The 18,573-nt window shown below is 48.8% G+C and overlaps 2 protein-coding genes across 2 annotated transcripts; one reads left to right on the top strand and one right to left on the bottom strand.

Annotated features, from left to right (window-relative positions):
• The first annotated feature begins 441 nt into the window (after positions 1-441).
• On the top strand, positions 442-1,548 carry LOC113960480 (olfactory receptor 14J1-like). The gene has a single exon (XM_027670087.1). It carries the CDS (start codon positions 442-444, stop codon positions 1,489-1,491), a length of 1,050 nt encoding a protein of 349 aa, XP_027525888.1. The 3' UTR covers positions 1,492-1,548.
• Positions 1,549-14,360: 12,812 nt separating this feature from the next.
• Positions 14,361-17,931, bottom strand: LOC113960481 (zinc finger protein 239-like). Its single transcript, XM_027670088.1, has 3 exons — positions 17,689-17,931; positions 16,050-16,128; positions 14,361-15,861 (listed from the first exon to the last, which is right to left on the bottom strand). Exons 1-3 carry the CDS (start codon positions 17,731-17,733, stop codon positions 15,023-15,025), a joined length of 963 nt encoding a protein of 320 aa, XP_027525889.1. The 5' UTR covers positions 17,734-17,931; the 3' UTR covers positions 14,361-15,022.
• Positions 17,932-18,573: the final 642 nt, after the last annotated feature.

Here is an 18,573-nt window from a genome sequence, read left to right as displayed (position 1 = left end):
AAGATTTCCCTTGGAGCACATTAGAAATGTCAGAGATTTCAACCATCCAAACTCACTCCTGGCAAGAGGAACTGAACAAAATCAAGTCCCCCAAATCTCCTCCCTCTGTTCTGCCCTTGGGCAAACTGTGACCAGCAGTTCTGGAAACACTTTGATACATCACAAGTGCATTTAATTGGAGGTCACCCTGTGCTCCAAGTGGCCTCTCACTGCACAGCAAGAAGGATTCCTCGGGAGCCCACTCCAGGGTCCCTGCTCTCAGTGCCCCCTTCAGCCAGCAAACCCCAGAGCTCGGGGAGAGGGATGCAGAGAGATCTTCCTGAAAAGAGGCCCTGAATGTTGAATTGCTATGAGACATGCAAGATGTTTTGCTGATTGAGTCTGGCCTAATTCAGTTCTGCCTTTTTTACCTCAACAGAAAATCATACTCTGAGGCATCAAATGTCCAACAGCAGCTCCATGCCCCAGTTCCTCCTCCTGGCATTCACAGACAGGCGGGAGCTGCAGCTCCTGCACTTCTGGCTCTTCCTGGCCATCTCCCTGGCTGCCCTCCTGGCCAACGGCCTCATCCTCAGTGCCGTAGCCTGCGACCACCTCCTGCACACCCCCATGGGCTTCTTCCTGCTCAACCTCTCCCTCACAGACCTGGGCTGCATCTACACCACTGTCCCCAAAGCCATGCACAATTCCCTCTGGGACACCACAACCATCTCCTATAAGGGTTGTGCTGCACAGCTCTTTTTCTTTGACTTCTTCATGTCAGCAGAGTTTTCCCTCCTCACCATCATGTGCTACGACCGCTACATTGCCATCTGCAAACCCCTGCACTATGGGACCCTCCTGGGCAGCAGAGCTTGTGCCCACATGGCAGCAGCTGCCTGGGCCGCTGGGTTTCTCAATGCTCTGCTGCACACAGCCAACACATTTTCCCTGCCCCTGTGCCAGGGCAATGCCCTGGGCCAGTTCTTCTGTGAAACCCCACACATCCTCAAGCTCTCCTGCTCACACTCAGGCTACCTCAGGGAAATTGGGCTCATTGGGGTTGGTGCTTTTCTGTTTTTGATGTGCTTTGTTTTCATTGTTTTCTCCTATGTGCAGATCTTCAGGGCTGTGCTAAGGATCCCCTCTGAGCAGGGACGGCACAAAGCCTTTTCCACGTGCCTCCCTCACCTGGCCGTGGTCTCCCTGTTCTTTAGCACTGGTGCCTTTGCCTACCTGAAGCCCCCCTCCACCTCCTCCCTTTCCCTGGACCTGGTGGTGTCAGTTCTCTACGTGGTGGTGCCTCAATCACTGAACCCCCTCATCTACAGCCTCAGGAACCAGGAGCTCAAGGATACAGTAGGGAAAATGATGACTACGTGTTTTTTGAGAAGCAATAAACTGCATCCTTTCTGCTGCAGAACACTCATTGTGGAACTTATTTTGGGCCCAGCCTGCCTTCTAAATCTTTTGATAGTGGTGGTGGGCTTTTCTTTTTTGTTCGTCTGTTAATGTTAGTAACACTGAAATTTTATTCTTCATCCCATATAATTCACTCTCTACTTCTTTTTTTTCACCCACAAAATGTACTAATCAGGAATCATGCTCTGTGTGCATTTAAGCAAAATAAAAGTTTGTGCAGCAAGGTATTTGTCAAACATCCTCTCTCTGTTAGTTTTTACATGAGGAATCAAAATCTCTGAGTGGAAGAAAGGACACAAATTTTTTCCCTGATCTTTTCTCCAAGACCTCCTCTGAAGCTGGAGGGCATTTCCATGTTTGCAGATCTGGAGGGGAAAAGAGTCCCAGCACTGCCAGGGAGCACCAGCACTGGGTCTGTTCAGAGCTGCTCTCTTTGCACTCCCACCCTCTCCTTTCCTGTCCGTGCCCAAGGTCTGAGTGCTCTGGCAGCTCAGTCACTGTCCTGCTGTGGGTCAGGCCTGTGAGCACAGGCAGGGACAGGCCCTGGGCACTGCTGGGACAGGGCTGGGCTCCACAACAGCAGTTCCAGCAGCAAAGGGGTTCCCCTCCAGGCACTTCCTGAAGGCTGAGGTCTTTTCCCATCACTGGTGTTGAGAAGAAGTCCAAGGAATAAACTCTCCAAAGTCTTGTTGCTTTGCTTGTTTGTCCATGGAGACAGTGCAGGGAGGTCAGAGACCCACTGGGACTTCAGGGACTGAGGGCTGGGTCAGATGTTGTGTGTTGGTGGCCGATGGCCAATGGAGGTGACAAATGATCTCCAAGTCACCTGCCTGGGGCTCTGCAGCTTGTGAGGGCTCTGATGGCAGGTGAGGACTTGTCTGTAGGAACTCAGGAAGTGCAGGAAGCCCCTGCTGCCTGGGCTCTCTTTGTTCTCACTGATGCCTTAAGCCCCTAATGTGTTTTTTTTATTTTTCTAATATTAGTAAACCTTGTAAGTTTTATAAGTAGTGGAAGTGGATTTTAAAAGCCGCAATCTCCCCCCCGCTTTTTGTCCCTTGTTCCTTTCCCTCTCTCTAGCACCCTTGTTTATACATTCCTTAACCCTCTTACCCCATTCTATCCTCCCTATATCACTCATAGCCCCAAATCTAATAGAAATGTTTAGTCTTTTGTCAAGGCAAGGCCTAGACAGTTGACAGAACAGCATATCTGGGCCTAAACCACAGAATAGGTCAGGAATTAGGTAACTATGTACCCTTTGTACTCTGATGATAATGAAGATGGGATGAATGGAGGGTCCCAAAATACACCCCAGACCCATTTTAAGGGGGTGGACCCGGGGCGGACCAGAGTAAAGGCCGCAGGGTGGACACAGCTGGGATTGGATGGATGGTATTATAAAAATGTAACCTCTCAGGCACGCCAGGCGCACGTCTTGTAACATCTTAGCCTTGGCAAATAAACCCTTTCTTATCTCACCCCTAATTAACTGCTCCGGGAGATTTTTTCAGCACCATAAATCCCATGGCAACAGTTGGTGACCTGTACGTTGGGGAGACCTGGACCGGGACTTCTTCAGACTGGAAACTTTCATCGTGCAGGAATATTCCTCAGCAAGCCGGCTTTTATCTGAGATAATTCCCGCCCTGGTCTGAGAAGCCCAGCTCCACAGAACCCACGGAAGCAAGCACGGAGCACGGAGGTGAGATAAGAAAAGAGCGAATAAGGAAACGGTACCTATTTGTTTAGTTAGCAGCTGCAGGAAAGTTTTGTGTTTTGTGTTCTGGGATAGGGAACACGGGTTCCTGAAAAGTTTGCTTAAAAGACTTGGGCCCTTGGAATAGTCACGAAAGTCACTTTTCAGGAGGTGAATGGGTAGTTTGCCAGTTACCCAGGTCAGAGCGGGTCAGCCTAGGGCTGTTTGGTTTGGAGGGGATGCCCTCCGGTGCTCTGACGCTGTGGAAGAGCCGGTGGGGCTCTGGAGTCGGTGCGACTTGGTAAATAGCTGAGGGGTTATGGTAAACAATCTTGTAACCTAAAGGTAGCAAGTTCGAAACCCAGTGTGTGACTGTGGTTTATTTTTGTTTTACAAGCATGGGTTGTGTGGATTCAAAAGTTGAGATCCCTAAGGAATCCCCCCTGAGAATGATTTTGAAACATTGGAAGACTTTAGCTGGTTCTGAAACAACTTTAAAGAAGGAAGAACTGTGTAGGCTGTGTATGGATGCCTGGCCATTGTTTGGACAAATCAGAGGAGTAGCATGGCCGGAATTTGGTCCGTTAGAACTAGGTACAGTGTTTTGATTGGTCTCATTTCTTCATGTAGAACAGAGGTGGCAGGAAATTCGATGTGCAGAGCTGTTCTTGTGTCTGTTAATACGCCCTGAATTAGGTGTAGGAGATAAGAAAAACAAAAGTTCAAGAGAGAAGGAAAAAGTAGAGTTAGAAAAAGAGAGAAAAGATCAAGTTAAAACTACCCCCATCCCACGAGTTTTATTTAAAAACACGAGGAATGGTGATTTAAATGTGTTAATATCACCCGATGGGAGAGAAAACAGCCCCAGAGAGGCTGGAGCTGCAGGAGGAGCGGCTCCTGGACCAGCTCTGGCTGGGCAGACAGGAGCCTTCGGCGGACCCCCTGGTGCGGACCTGGCTGCACCAGGAGGGATTAGGCAAACTAAAGCCTCTAGAGAAGTTAGCTCGGATCCAGTGGGAGCAAGTTCTGTCAGTTTAGTTGAAGTACGCACAGAGGTGCAGGTGAAATAAGCTTTTGTTGAAGCTGCTTGCAGTGCAGCAGAGCAGAGCGAGAGTTATGCAGATGCTGCGAAGCTGGCTAGCCCGGAAAGAACATCTAGTTTGATTACAACAGGAGTAACAGCAAGAGAAACTCCTGGCCCCACAAGGGCAATGGGGGTGGGGGCTGCCCTGCCTGTTCCAGTGAGCGGGGAAGCAGTTTGTAGCTCTGCAGCAGCTAGTAGCTTTGCCGGGGCAGAAAAAGTTGTCATAGCAACAGCAGAAGTGAGCTCGAAAGTAGAGGAACAAGTAACAGCTGAAGTTGATAGTTGTATCGGTAACAGAGTGGTGAAGGCTGAAAAGTCAGCTTTTAGTAAGATTGCTTTTGGTGTAGTAACATCAGAGAAAGTTATTATAGATGCGGCATTTGTTGTAGAAACAAAAGAAATTTTAGAGGTCACAAGGGAAGCGCCGCCTGAATTGGCCGGTGCAGAGACGGCGGCAGGTGTAGGAGTCGCTGATCTAGACAGTGACAGTGAAGCGAACGCGTCGGCCCCAGGGGGGGCGACGGCCCTAAAAGTAGAGGTGTTTGTGAGAGCGAGTAGCCCAGCACCACAGATGGGTGCTCAAGCAGTTGATTTTATCGGTAGTAATAGCGATATGAAAGCTGTAAGAACGGAACTGCATGCCCCGAGTGCAAGAGAGACCCCAAAGTTTGCTGCAAACACGGCAGGCTGTACTGTTGTAGAGGAAAAGACGAGACAAATGAGTTGGGTCAAAATGTGTGAAACCAGGCAAAAAGCAAATGAGTCGCCCACAGAGCTTTTGAACAGATTGAAAGATGTTGTTAGAAAATATATTGATATTGATTTAGAATCAGACTTGGGAAAGAGACATCTGGTATACCTGTTTGTGGGACATTCCACAAACGATATAAAGAGGAAATTATTAGAGATAGCTTGGGCAGTATATCAGAACAGAAAGCAGAAAACTAGTACGGTGGGCGGAGAGGCGATTATAAGAACAGCCATTGCCGCGGCAACAGAACTCCCGGCTCAGAGAGCAGGGGAGGCTTCTGGAATGGCCGTTACCACGGCGACGGAACTGGCTGGTGCCGTGAAGAAAAAAGTGTTACCTGTGTGTGATACAGTGAGAATGCATGTGACAGGAAAAGATCCGGGGACAGAGAAAGCGAAATTAGAGCAGAGAGCGATCCCGAAGTTTAAAGCTGTGGCCAACACGAGTGGAACAACTCATAACACCTTAGCGGCTGCGAACAAGAGATCGGCTGGGGTGCAGAGGCTGCAAGAGAGCCTAGAATGGTGTCTGTGGCTAGACACCTAGAATGGTGTCCCAGCCCAACCTAACACGGGACCCTCTGGCTGCGCCATTGGGGGCGGAGACGGAGCTGTTGCTTCCACTCCAGCCCTCCCAAACCTGCATAATCCGTACCCTCCCATCACACACAAAATCAGTGTAAACTCCCGGCAAACACAAAAACTAAAACCCGCCGGTGCAATATATGACATAAGATGATAAGGTGATGCTTTGAAAACTGTGGGAGCTATCTAAGGGAAAAGAAACTATCTACTAACCCTTGCATCCCCTGTCTTTTAAAACTGCCACAGGCTCATAACCTGTGAAAGAACATTCCTACCCTAATTCAGTAAGAGGGGAATACTGATTTGTCTTAAATATAGACTAACAATGTGTCAGAAGTTAACTCTTCACAGACAGTCTGTTCCAGCAAGCAGGCCTGGAGCTGTACCACTAAAATTCAAGCAGAGAAGCCATGAGAACAACTTTTATGCAGGAGTAGACAAATGTCTTAACTGCAAATGAAATACACCAGACCAAGAGTGAGTAGATAAAGGCCTTCTGACACAATTGAAAATTAACTTGCACTAAAGGTTGTCGCGGTCCGAAAGGAAGAGGGGACAGGACACGAGGAAGGGTGCAAGCAGACTTGTTTATTCAGGCGTGCGCCCCATTCTTAACTGTCCTGCCAGGGGAAGGGGGCAGAACATCGGGTGGGCTATCAGACAGACTAATGGGAGAGCAAATCAGAACAGAGCACAGGCAAAAGGGGGAGGAGGAAGCCTGGGCATGTGCAGTTGTGCACTGTGTAGCATGGATACAGTGAAACCACATAATAACAGTAAAGTCCATATGAAAGTCCTGCCAATTGCTGTATGCTTTTCTCTATGCCTGGAACTGTTCCCATCCTGAATCTTGCTTCTCTACAAAAGGTGGTACAGAAACACATACATATATTTTAATTATTGTGTTTCTTTTGTTACTTTCTATTCTATATTATTTTAAGCTTCGCTTATTGTTAGCTTAATTGCTAAGAATTGAAAGCTTATATTGCTTTTGCTTTTGTTACATGAATTGCTTCAAAACTTGCAATGTTTATACTTGCGCATATCTTGTTCCAACGACAATTTGTAAACATCTATGTCTCTCTACAGCCTGTAGAAGAATTTCTCCTAAAAGCAGTTTGACAAAAAGTCCATAGAATTTTCATGTTTATCTATTTATGTTTTAAAGATGCTTTTATCTAGTGTCATCTAGGAATGTATGTGAACCTGAATTTGCATAAGAAATCCTGCACTGAGACGAAGGACGGATAAGAAAGGCAACAGAGCCGAGAAAGCACAGTGACCCTTTGCCTGGATGCCATCACAGCTTCTGTAAAGCAGTGGTACTGCTCTAGCATGTTCAACACTGCATCATGAGGATCCTGGTTCTAACTGCTAACCAGGAATTTACAGCACTGCAACAGCACTAGTTCTGTGAACTCTCCAATAAGGTCCAAAAAATCTGGTTTGCACCATTGCTTACAATCCTTGAGACAATCTGGTAACATCGTTGTTGGAATAATTAGTTTAAGTTGCTTAAATAGTTTGCTGAGAATGCTTTCTTAGCTTTATTGCTTCGTTGGTATTCATATATCTATAAATGCACCTATTTTAACAGGTAAAGAAGCTTTTATCTGTGGAGGCAAGGAGTCCCTGTAAGACTACTCCATGAGGTAAAGATGATTGACTGCAGTCTGGAACAGGTTGGAACAGGACAACCTGCCCCCGGTAAGGCCTAGAATCTGTCCAGAGAGTATAAGCTCTCTGTGGTGAGCTACTGGCACTGCCAGGGTGCTTTTTGCATCCAGATGCAGTCTGCTTCAGGTAAGCTCTTGACTGGCCTGTTAAATCTGTGACTGGCAGTTAATCGCTTTATGTGATAAAAGCACAAGTCCTCTCTCAGAAGATTGAAATACAGGAATTCCAAGATCCAAAATTCCTGTGAAATTGTCATCAGACAGAGAGTCACACTTCATCGACTCCCTGGTTGCATAAGGACATTTATTTGTAGAATTGTTTAATGTTTTAAGATCTGCTTTGCAGGAATTGCAGAAATTCATCATGTCATCTAAGTCTGTGAAGCTGGACACTCCTGCTCATCTGTTCCAGCCCAGGGACTGAGTTTATGTTAAACACTGAGACTGAAACTCCTGCAAGCCAAATAGAAAGAACTGTTTTCAAGTCCAACGGACCATCTCCAACATGGACCAAGTTATCATCAAGGACCCTGAATTTCACCCAGGAAGAAGAAAAACCTCTGTTCCTGAGACGAGTAGAGCAGCAAGGACTGTTACAAGGACTGTTAAAATAGTGTCTAAGTTTGCTTCTCTTGTTTGTATTGCTTAGTATTGCCAGGAACTATGAATTAAATTTAAAACCTAAATTTACATTTGGCATTAAAAAAATGCATCAAACATTCTTTATAAGTTGAGTGCTGAATTTGCACTATAGATTTAGCTGAAATTTGGCAACGAGCTTAAATTATATATTAGATAATTCTTAGAGATGTTTCATTAAGTTTATTTCCACAAACTTACTTCATAGTTACCAAGCTGAATATGAATAGAGCAGCCACTCATGTTAGTACAAAAACTGCATAGCTTGTTATATGATTAGTGCTATGTATAAGTAGTAGAGATTGAACAAGATCTTTGAGTCTTGTTTAATCTCTAAAGGGGGGACTGATGCCTTAAGCCCCTAATGGTTTTTTTATTTTTCTAATATTGGCAAGCCTTGTAAGTTTTATAGGTAGACTCTAAAAGCAGCATCCCTTGTCCCTTGTCCCTATCCCTTTCCCTGTAGCACCCTTGTTTACACATTCCTTAACCCTCTTACCCCATTCTATGCTCCCTATATCAGCCCTACTCCTGAATCTAGCAGAAATGTTTAGTCTTTTGTCAAGGCAAGGCCTAGACAGTTGACAGAACAGCATATCAGGGCCTGAACAACAAAATGAAGTCAAGAATTAGGTAACTATGTATCCTTTGTGCTCTGATGATGGTGAAGGTGATGAAGTAGGTGGTCCCGAAATACACCCCAGACCCATTTTCAGGAGGTGGACCCCAGGGCGGTCCAGAGTAAAGGTCACAGGGTGGACACATCTGGGATTGGATGGATGGTATTATAAAATGTAACCTCTCGGGCACAGGGGCACGCGTCTTGTAACATCTTAGCCTTGGCAAATAAACCCTTTCTTATCTCACCCCTAATTAACTGCTCCGGGAGATTTTTTCAGCACCATAAATCCCATGGCAACATAGCTGTAGAAGTCTTGAAGACTTGAAGACAATTAAAGGAATGAAAAGAATTTGTTTTTCAGTGTTTTAATGGGTCCCACGGTGTGTTTGGAGCTGCATCAGCTGTCAGTCCAAGATGGGCCATGGCAGAACTGGTGAGGCTGGGGGGTGAGGAGCAAGGTTGATCATCCAGGGTCAGTGTGGATCTCCTGAGGAGACACTCAGCATCAAGATCACTTGGAGAACACCTCTATCACCTCTCCTCTGAACTAAAAAATGTCCATAATTGAATTAAAACAAAAAAAGTACAAACTTTGAAGACTTGTTTTGCAATTGCCTTGAAGACAATTAAAGGAAGACAAAGAGATCCTGAGGGATTTCTGCATTTTAATGAGCCCCATGGTGTGTTTGCAACCCAGCCCATGACCCTGAGGTACTGAGAGAAGATTGAAGAAGCTGCTGAAGAAGTCAGAAGCCAAACTGCAAGTGCCTTGAAGCATTGCTGGGCCCCACTGAGGGCAGGCACTGACAAAGCCTCCCCAGGGACTCCTTGGAGCAGCTCCTTGGAGGCCAGGAGTGCAGGCAGACAAAGGCTCTGGGCAGGCCCCTGCAATGCTGAGCAAAGCCTGCCTTGGTTTTGTGGAGCACAAAGGCCAAGGCCTGAGCCCCAGGCCCTGGCCCAGCAGATCCTGTCCCTCCCAGCTGGCTCAGGGCTGTTTGGGGGGCAGTGGGATGGGAGGGGGAGGAACAACAAAGGCCCAAAACTGGGCAACCCCTGCCAGGCTGCTGAGGGAGAGGCGAGGCAGAAACCAAGTGCAGAACCTGCCAGGCAAGTTGCTTGTGGTGGCCTGAGTGGCAGAGGCAGTTGCCAGAGGCAAGGGGACAAAGGCCTGTGTGCCTTTGGGCCTTGCAGCCCTGCCAGAGCCCTTGGCCATCTCTCCTGCAGGCTGTCCTGCCCTGGCCCTGCTGCTGCTCTGGCCTTGCAGGCTGCACACACCCCTCCTGCTTTCCCACTCCCCTCCCAGCAGCATTTCTAGACCCTCCCTGATGTCTCTGCACCAGCTCTGGCTGTTCCCTGGAACATAAAGCCATGGGCTGATCCTGACTCCCTCTGGGTGACCTCTTGCAGCACAAGAGTTCCCGTTGAGTGACATTTCTTTTTCCTTACCTTCAGTCTGAACCTTCCATGCTATTCTTTTTGGAGATTTCTTTCTATTTCCAATATGGAGAAAAGCTCCATCCTGTCAGATCTCCTCTAGACCCTCTCCAGTTCTTCCTCATTCCTCCAGAATGGAGAACCTCACAGACAGACAGACCAGTCCAGATGTGGTGACCCCAGGGCTGAGTCCAGGGGGGTGACAACTCCCTTGTCTGGGTGCCCACACTCCCCCCAAGGCAGCCCCATGTGCAGTTGGCCTTAAATCAAGGGGCCATTCTGATTCTTTGGAACGTCACGGAATCAAGTGGCACCGTGACACTGCAGGGCCTCACGGAACCAAAGGAATGCAGGGATACTGTGGAATCTCATGGAACCAAGGGACCATTGTGACATGTGGGATCTCTTTGGAACAAACGGAACCCTGAGACATGTGAGAACCTCATGAAACCAAGGGGCCACTGTGCCTCCCCAGAACTCCATGGAATCAAGCAGAGCCGCTGCCTCCCCCCCGCCACCGCAGGGACCGGAGTCGCCGGCTCTGCCCCGCTTGGACACCTCTGGAGTCAGCGTGTTCTTGGGCAGCACAGCTTATCTCAGACCAGAGAGTTTCTCATATTTTGCTTGTCTCCTCTTTCCCATGGTTTTGGTTTATTTCTTTGTTCCCCTGGATGCAAAGTGGGAAGGGAAGCAGGTTTTGATCACCATTTTTATCTGTTTACAAGAGGGCATTCAGAATGGGGGGAGAGAGGAGGCAATTTCTCTCTCTACTGTTGATTTGAACTGTTCTGTTGGTATTGTTGTTTTTGCTGATATATTTCTTGTCAGTAAACTTATTTTTTCACTTATACTATCCTTATATTTTGTCTCCTTCTACTGCTAGGGAATAAAAGGGGAGTGAGTTCATTTTATTGGAGTTCCTGCCCCAATATTTGTCTTGAAATCAAGATAGGTTGCTCAAGGGCTTCCTGAAAGTTGGAGTCATCCACAAAGCACTTGAAAATGCATTTTATCCCATTATATGGAAATATCTTCTTTGTTGGTGGTCAAGGGCTGATCAGTCTTCATTCAGCCAACTTCCCACCCACCACATCTTCCACTTCTTCAGTCCAGCTCTCACCAGTCTGGCCATAAGGAGACCACAGGAGACCATGTCAAGGGCCTTGATAAAGTCTGGGCACACAACATCCCCTTCTATTCCCTCCCACAGGGGTTCTGCAATCCCTGCCTTGTCCTTCCAGTGCCTGGGAATGGCTGCAGGAGGACTTGCCATATCCTATTCTGTGGCAGTTTGAGCCACATTAGAAATCCAAAATCCAATTTCCAGGCTTCCCCACCCCTTCCCACAATTTATCCCAATACCGGAGAGAAACTTTCAGGCTAGCGGCTTCTACAGGGGAAGGGGGAAGTATATACATTTATTTACACAAATAAATATACTGTACAAACTAAAAGCAGCTATATATATATATATATAAATATATTACATTTCTATCAGTCCTTTAAGCCCCTCCCTTTAACTTTAGTCCAGGAAGAGCCTTTCAAGGCTGCTGGGTAACACAGTCTCTCTCTCGTGAGAGTGTTCTGGGCCCGAACGCTCTCCCCTCACCAAGCTCCAGCTCTTTGTTGCAGTTTTTTTCTCCTCACGAAGTCCAAGAAGGTAACTTTGAGTCTTTTTTCCTCCGTCCTGTGTCATTTTTGCTGTGTGATCTTTCTTTCTCAGTCTCATACCTCGGCTCATAGGCTGCTGCAGTGTAGTTCAGCTTATCAAGTGTCTTCCAAGTCAGTTTTCGGCTGCCCCCAGTTAGCTTCAGCAGGGCAACTCCCGAGCCTCTCTTGGCCTGTATCCAATTTTGCCTGGGATTCCTTTCCTGAGCACCAATCTGAGTTGTTATCAGCCTGTCTACTTGGCTCTGCTTAAAAGCTGAGCCTTAAAATCCACCCCCCACCAGCCTAAATGCAGTGTGTGTGGGGAAAACAGCCCCCTAGTCTTGGCCACAGGCAGCTTGGTCCAGTTATACAAGTGTCCCACAGCTGCACAAGGGGGGAAAGAAGGCCTAGCCTCCTCCTCTTACCTCCAAATGCTGCCTCCAACTCCGGCCCAGGCAGAGTTGGGGGGCCACAGGGCTCCCCTCTTCCCCCTGGAGGGGAGAGAGGGAGCCCAGCCACCCCCTGGCCTTCTCCACCTACATGCAGCAGACACCAACAGCAAAGCAACCAAGACAGAACTGCCAACAGCTTCCGGTGCTGTGATATATGATTTTTAACAGAAGTGAACAACATGGACAGTGATTGGCTCTCCAGGGAACACTGTCCTGGCACCCAATCACCTCTGAGCACCCCCAGCCTCTCAGGGGGGGCCAATCTAAACCTATGACACTGCTTATCTGATGCCTTTCAACTATTATAAGCAAAAAATACTTATTTGATCTACTTCCTCGAAAGGTTCAAATAAGCATTTCTTTCATTCCTACTTACACTTTCACAGAGGTGCAAGCAACCTCCCAGTAGTCAAGGGTCAGTTCTTTAAAAACTATTCTGTAAAATGAATAATCACATCACTTATTCATAAATAATCTATATTTTTATACCATAATTTTTCTATCTTAACTTTGCTCTGTAACATACAGAAAGAGCAGCATAACATTTGGATTGACACAGCTGTGAGAACAGACTTTTTAGCTACTCTAAGCAAAGTAGGTTTCAAGTATTGTTAAATATTATCATAGACAAGTTACCTTCTCTATTTGATGAATAGCACCATGGGTTTGAAACTAATTGCAAAAGTTGGCTGATGAGGTGGCCCTTATCTTTTCTCAGCAGTGCAAGCACAAGTATTTTTCTGCTGGCTCAAAAATTTTAAATGCCCAAAGTGCTATGAACTAAGTTGAAATCTGAATAAAATATGAACTTCAAAATATTCACAACAGCTAATGCAGCTACACGCACACACACAAAAAAGCTATCTCTTTTCTTATCATTAAGCATGTGTTTTGAAAAAAAAAAAGATTAAATAAATTGTTCCCCACAGATTCTGCCAGTTGTTTTGCTTCCCATCAGCATCTTTGAAAACAGTTTGTTAAGACAATAGTTCTTCTTTATTATGGAACTATGGGGATGATGTCCTTCTACCTGCCTCAGTCTAAAGAGAAATTTGTGGGAAATGTTAAAGCTTAAGGACTATTGGAAAAGGACAGTGTGCCTTAGGAAAAAACAGGGGGAAAAAGTATGGAAAAAATGATCAGCCTTTCCAGAGAATTCATGGATACCCACAAGGGCTTTGCTAATCACACGGGTTAATTACCCTGAAATGCACCAGGCTCGGTCAATAAAGGAGCACAACCATAAAGACATTAAAATGAGCTCCCAGCACTAACAGAGGGACAAGCCCCAGCAAAGGAAGAGTTGCCAGAGGGGCATTTCAGCACAAACCCTTTATCCTTTCTGCAGGATTTACAAACTTGCCAGCAGTCTGTCAGAACTAAAAGAGCAAAGCCTTACGAGTGGACACAGGGAAGGAAGAAGGGACCAGGGCCTGCCTGTGCCCAAGGGGAGAGCCCTGGGAGAGCCCAGGCAGGGTCTGGGTGCTCCCCCACGCTTGGGGGCTGCTGCACCCCCCAGAGCCGTGTGCCACCGCACACACCGGCTACACGGACAGAGCCCAGAGCTTAGGGCTGCAATATCAACTTGGCCTTTATTTCTTAGGAACAACTGCAAACAGCTGTCTGATAAGACAAATGCATGAGGTTAAAGACCTTCAAAGCTCGGAGAAACCGTGGAGCAGAATCGCGTCTGCTTCCCACTCCACAAAGAGAAGCGTCCTTCAGTCCACCCCTTTCCTCCCTTTACAAATGAAAGACACTTCTAAAAAACTCTTCAACAATTAGAAGCTATGCCAAAATATTTTAAAGAGCGAAGCTGACACAAGCTTGAGGTTCAGCACAGAATCCCCCCGCACACACACAAACACACGGGCATGTGAATCTACACACACACTCCTGTTCATCCCTACACAGACATAACCCAGACAGACTCGCAGGGGAACTCCACACACCATTCCCACATCACAACATGAGAACAGTTAGAAAAACATAAAATATGTACACCAACCATCACTGCAGTGCAGCATTCACAGGATGTGACACCTGTGTCCACTTTTGAAATGTTACAGCCATTCTACATAACCTTTATTTCCTGTCAGCTGAGTATTCTATCAGCTGCATTCTAAGATGAAACTCCAGGCACATGAACAGCTGAATCTGTTCCACATTTAAAGGCTGTTGCACATTTTTAAATGGAGAAAGTAGGGAAACAGCTAAGTGTTCAAATGAATGAAACAGAGTGAGCAAAAGTACCTAGTGTACAACAGCTTTCTGGAGTTACAGATCTGCTCAATTTTTTATGTTTGGCATTCAGAGACCATGTTTACATTTATTAAACTACTCCCACTCTCCCCTCCCCTCTTTTTTTTTGGAGTGTTTCAATTGCCTTTCCTTCTTCCAACAGCTGTGACAACTGTTAAAACAATCAGTAAAATTAAGTCCACTCTATAATCCTTTAGTCAATGTTACATTTTAATCAGAGGTGGAGGGAGATTTCCTGTTATGAACGACCTGATTCATTAAAAAATAATAAACTGACACATATGTCAAAATGAGTAGATACATTTATTGCATCTGTTAGCTCATTGACTATTAGTAGTTATTAGTGCTATTGTTATTGTTGAAAGAGCAAAAATTCAAGATTGCAGCTGGCTTTAAGTTACTGCATTCTTTAACATGTTCTGCCTTAAAATCAAAGCATACCTAGTGATGGTCAGACAGATGTCTCTGCACTCTCAAAATGTTCAGACAATTTTTAGCTCAAATCCCCTCCACCCTCACCCATAACACAAGAACTGCAGAAACTACACCTATTTCCTATGTCCTTATGCTCACACGTGCATGTGCCTGTCACAATATATAGTCAAATCACAATTCCTATGGATATTATTAATGTGTCAAACTCTGGGGTTTATTAATTGAGACAGGGAAGCAGATATGTTTCTGAATGTTAGTTCTTTCTCTGTGTCCATTCAATCCCACATGCCTCAAGCCCTGCACTCCCACACTATATTGGCACTGGAAGGGCTTCCCTTACCGGTGGGTCCGTTGGTGTGAGGTCAAGGTAGAGCTCTGGGTGAAGCTCTTCCCACACTCCCCACACTTGTAGGGCCTCTCCCCGGTGTGGATGCGCCGGTGCCTGATGAGTGTGGAGTTATGGTTGAAGCCCTTCCCGCAGTCGGTGCAGCGGAAGGGCCTCTCATCCGTGTGTGTCCGCTCATGCGTGTAGAGATGTGAGCTGGTCATAAACCTCTTCCCACATTCCAAGCATTTGTAGGGCCGTTCTCCGGTGTGAATGCGCTGGTGGGAGCGGAGGGTGGAGCTCTGCCTGAAGCTCTTCCCACAATCACCACACTTGTAGGGCTGTTCCCCAGTGTGGATGTGCTGGTGGGTGCGGAGATTGGAGCTGTCACTGAAGCTCTTCCCACATTCCCCACACGTGTAGGGCCGTTCCCCAGTGTGGATGCGCTGGTGGCTGAGGAGATCAGAGCTGTCTCTGAAGCTCTTCCCACATTCCCTACACACGTAGGGCCGTTTCCCTGTGTGGATCTGCTGGTGTCGGATCAGGTGGGAGCTGTTCATGAAACTCTTCCCACATTCCAAGCACCTGAAAGGCTTCTTTCTAGTGGGAGGTTGCCTTGAGACAATGACATTGGACTTCCTGCTCAAGCTCTGGCCACCTTCCCGGCACAGGCTGGCTCTTTCCTCCTCAGAGCACCCTGGGATGGCTTTGGAGCCCCTCCTGTGGGGGGATCTCTGGGCCTTTTCCTCCCCGCTGCCTTCCTGCGCCGAGGAGCCCTTCAAAACGGCCTCTCCCACCAGGGTCTCAAGGGGGGATTTGTCCTCCGGGCTCTCCGTCCTCAGCTCGGGGCCTGGGGCAGGAAGCAAGAAGGACAGGGAGGGGATTTGCCCCTGGCCCACAGGGAAGGCCAAGGACATCCCCCCAACTCCGGCCCCGGCAGGACGGCGGCGGCAGCGGGGTTGTCCTGCAGCCGGGGCCATGCTCGGCTGACAGAGCCAGCACAACACCCGCCCAAAGGGCCACTGACTTCCTCCTCACCTGCCTGGGGGGCCCAAGGCATCTTCCTCTTCCTTGCAGCCTCCTCCTCCATCTGCCCAAGCTTTGGGAAGGACAAATCCTGATGGGGGAAAACAAGGGCTGAGCGCGTTGGTTTGGGGGTTCCTCCTGCCCAAGTCCACCTTTAGAACTCACTTGGCATCCTATGTCCATAAAAACCTCCAAAACACCAAGATTCAGCCCAGAAAAACCCAAACCACCGAGATTTAAGCAGATTCAGCCCGAAAAAAGGTGTTTAATTGGGAGGATGATGGAAGTGAGGTCATTTCATGAGCACTTGATTGAGTTGCTATATTCTAATCAAAAGTTGTATTAATGTAGTGTCATTTAAAACTCTCCAGGACTGTTACTCGAGGTTATCTGGCCCCCTGCCAGTCCGGAGTTGTTTCTCCAAACCACCAAACCACGTGTGCCAAACACCCTGGTTGGTCAGTGCCAGCTGGGGGAGTGGGCACTCGGTGAGGGGATGAGAAAACTGCACCCTGGGCTGGGCTGAAAGAGGCTTCAGCACCACTTCTGATGGCCCAGGGGCAGCATCTGGCTTCTCCCAAACAGAGAAATGGCACTTGTTCCTCTGCAGGGAGTCAAGGGCAGCAGGGTGACTCCTGTTGCATGGATGGAATGGCAGAGGATCCCTTGGGTGCCCAGGCTGGATCAGCACTCAGGGATACAAACTGCCCTCAGGATCAGGATGCAGTTGCCAGCACAGATTTCCTTGCAAAGTCTGCAGTGAGTCAAGCTCTGGAGAGTAGGTTGTGCCCCATGGATGGGATTGCAAAGGCTCCCTCAGGTCCCCAGCATCAATCAGCAACCAGGAACAGACACAAAAGGCCCCCCCGAAAATTTCAGGGGGAGTGTCTTGTAGGGAGGGGACAGTGTCACCCCACCAGGGCAGGGCTGGCAAGTGGGAGGCTGCTCCAGGGGTCTGCAAGAGGCCTCGTGCTCTGCTCGGCCCCAGCACTGGCTGGTCCCAACACCCCCGGCTGCCCCCGGCCCTGGGCAGCTCTGCTGCCACAGGCTGTGCCCTCACCGGGGCCCTGCAATGGCCCTGCCTGTCCCTCACCCGTGGCCCTGCCCGTGGCCCTGTCCCTTGGCTCTCTCTCTGCCAGCTCAGTGTGGGGCACACGGGATGGGGGTCCCTCCCAAGCCCCCCGGGCAGCCGGCGTTGGCTGGGGGGATGTGAGGGCTGGGCCTGCTCAGCACAGCCCCGGCCTCGTGCCCAGCGCCTCTTTCCTGACCCACACAAGACCCTCCCGGCCCCCCCAGGGCTCCCCTGCTGCTGCCACTGCTCCTGGCCCTGCCTTTGCTGCTCCCTTGGCTGGGGCAGCGGCTGCAGGGGGGGATGGCAGCAGCTTCAGCTCCACAGCACTTCCTGGGGGGAGCTCAGCCCGGGGGGGACGGGCAGGGACCTGATGGGGATGGACAGGGGCCCAGCAGGGACAGACAGGGCCTGCAGGGGAAGGCACACAGACAACCTGGCCCCCCACACTGCCAGGGCTCTCTCTGCTCCTCCTTGCAGGCTCCGTGGCCAGGCACAGTTTGTGTTCCTGGGTGCCACCATCTCAGCACTTGCAGCCGCTCAAATCAGCGCCCGCAGCTCTGCAGCAAAGCCCCAGCTCACCTGGCACACAGGGGATGGACACAGCACCTTCTTGGGGATGGGCATTCACAGCTTCTGTCTCTTCCCCACCACGGGGCTCTCCTTCCTCAGCAGCACCTCTGCCTTGCACTTATTCTCAGCCTCACCTCAGGGACAGCTCTGGCCTCACCTCCGCGCCACTTCTCAGCCTCACCTCAGGGCCTGGGCTCAAGGACAGGAACCTGCAGGGAGGGGACATCATGTGCAAGCTCAGGGCTGCCTGCTTGCACTGGAGCTGTAGCCTTCTTTCTCCTTCTACAACCATCCCAGAACTCAGCCTGCTTTTCTAACATCACACATTTACACACTAACCTTGGAGATAGATATGGACAGACACCTCTATCACCCTGGGCATAGAGCCTCAAGCATGTGCTGCCATAGGAATGGGAATCAGAGAATCACAGAATCAGCCACGTTGGAAAAGACCTCCAAGATCATCAAGTCCAACCCTTGATCCAACCCCGCCGTGCTTCCCAGACCATGGCACTGATGCCACATCCACTCTCACCTTCAACACCTCCAGGGACACTGACTCCACCCCCTCCCTGCCCAGCCCATTCCAAGGCCTGATGATTCTCTGGGGAAAAAATTGCTTCCCAATATCCAACCGAAACCTCCCCTGGCACAGCTCAAGACCCAGCCCTCTTGTCCTACTGCTGCTTCCTGGCACAACAGCCCCACCCCCACCTGGCTACAACCTCCTGGCAGGGACTTGCAGAGAGTGAATGATTCATATTGGGGACCTGAGGGAGCCTCTGGAATCCCATCCATGGGGCACAATCTCCTCTCCAGAGCTTGACTCACTGTAGACTTGGCAGGGAAATCTCTGCTCCCAGTTGCATCCTGAGCCCAAGGTCAGTTTGTACC

The sequence above is a fragment of the Corapipo altera genome, unplaced genomic scaffold (genome assembly GCF_003945725.1).
Source record: "Corapipo altera isolate COAL_440 unplaced genomic scaffold, ASM394572v1 61479, whole genome shotgun sequence".
Classification (NCBI taxonomy): domain Eukaryota; kingdom Metazoa; phylum Chordata; class Aves; order Passeriformes; family Pipridae; genus Corapipo; species Corapipo altera.
This window is presented reverse-complemented; position numbering and strand designations above follow the sequence as displayed.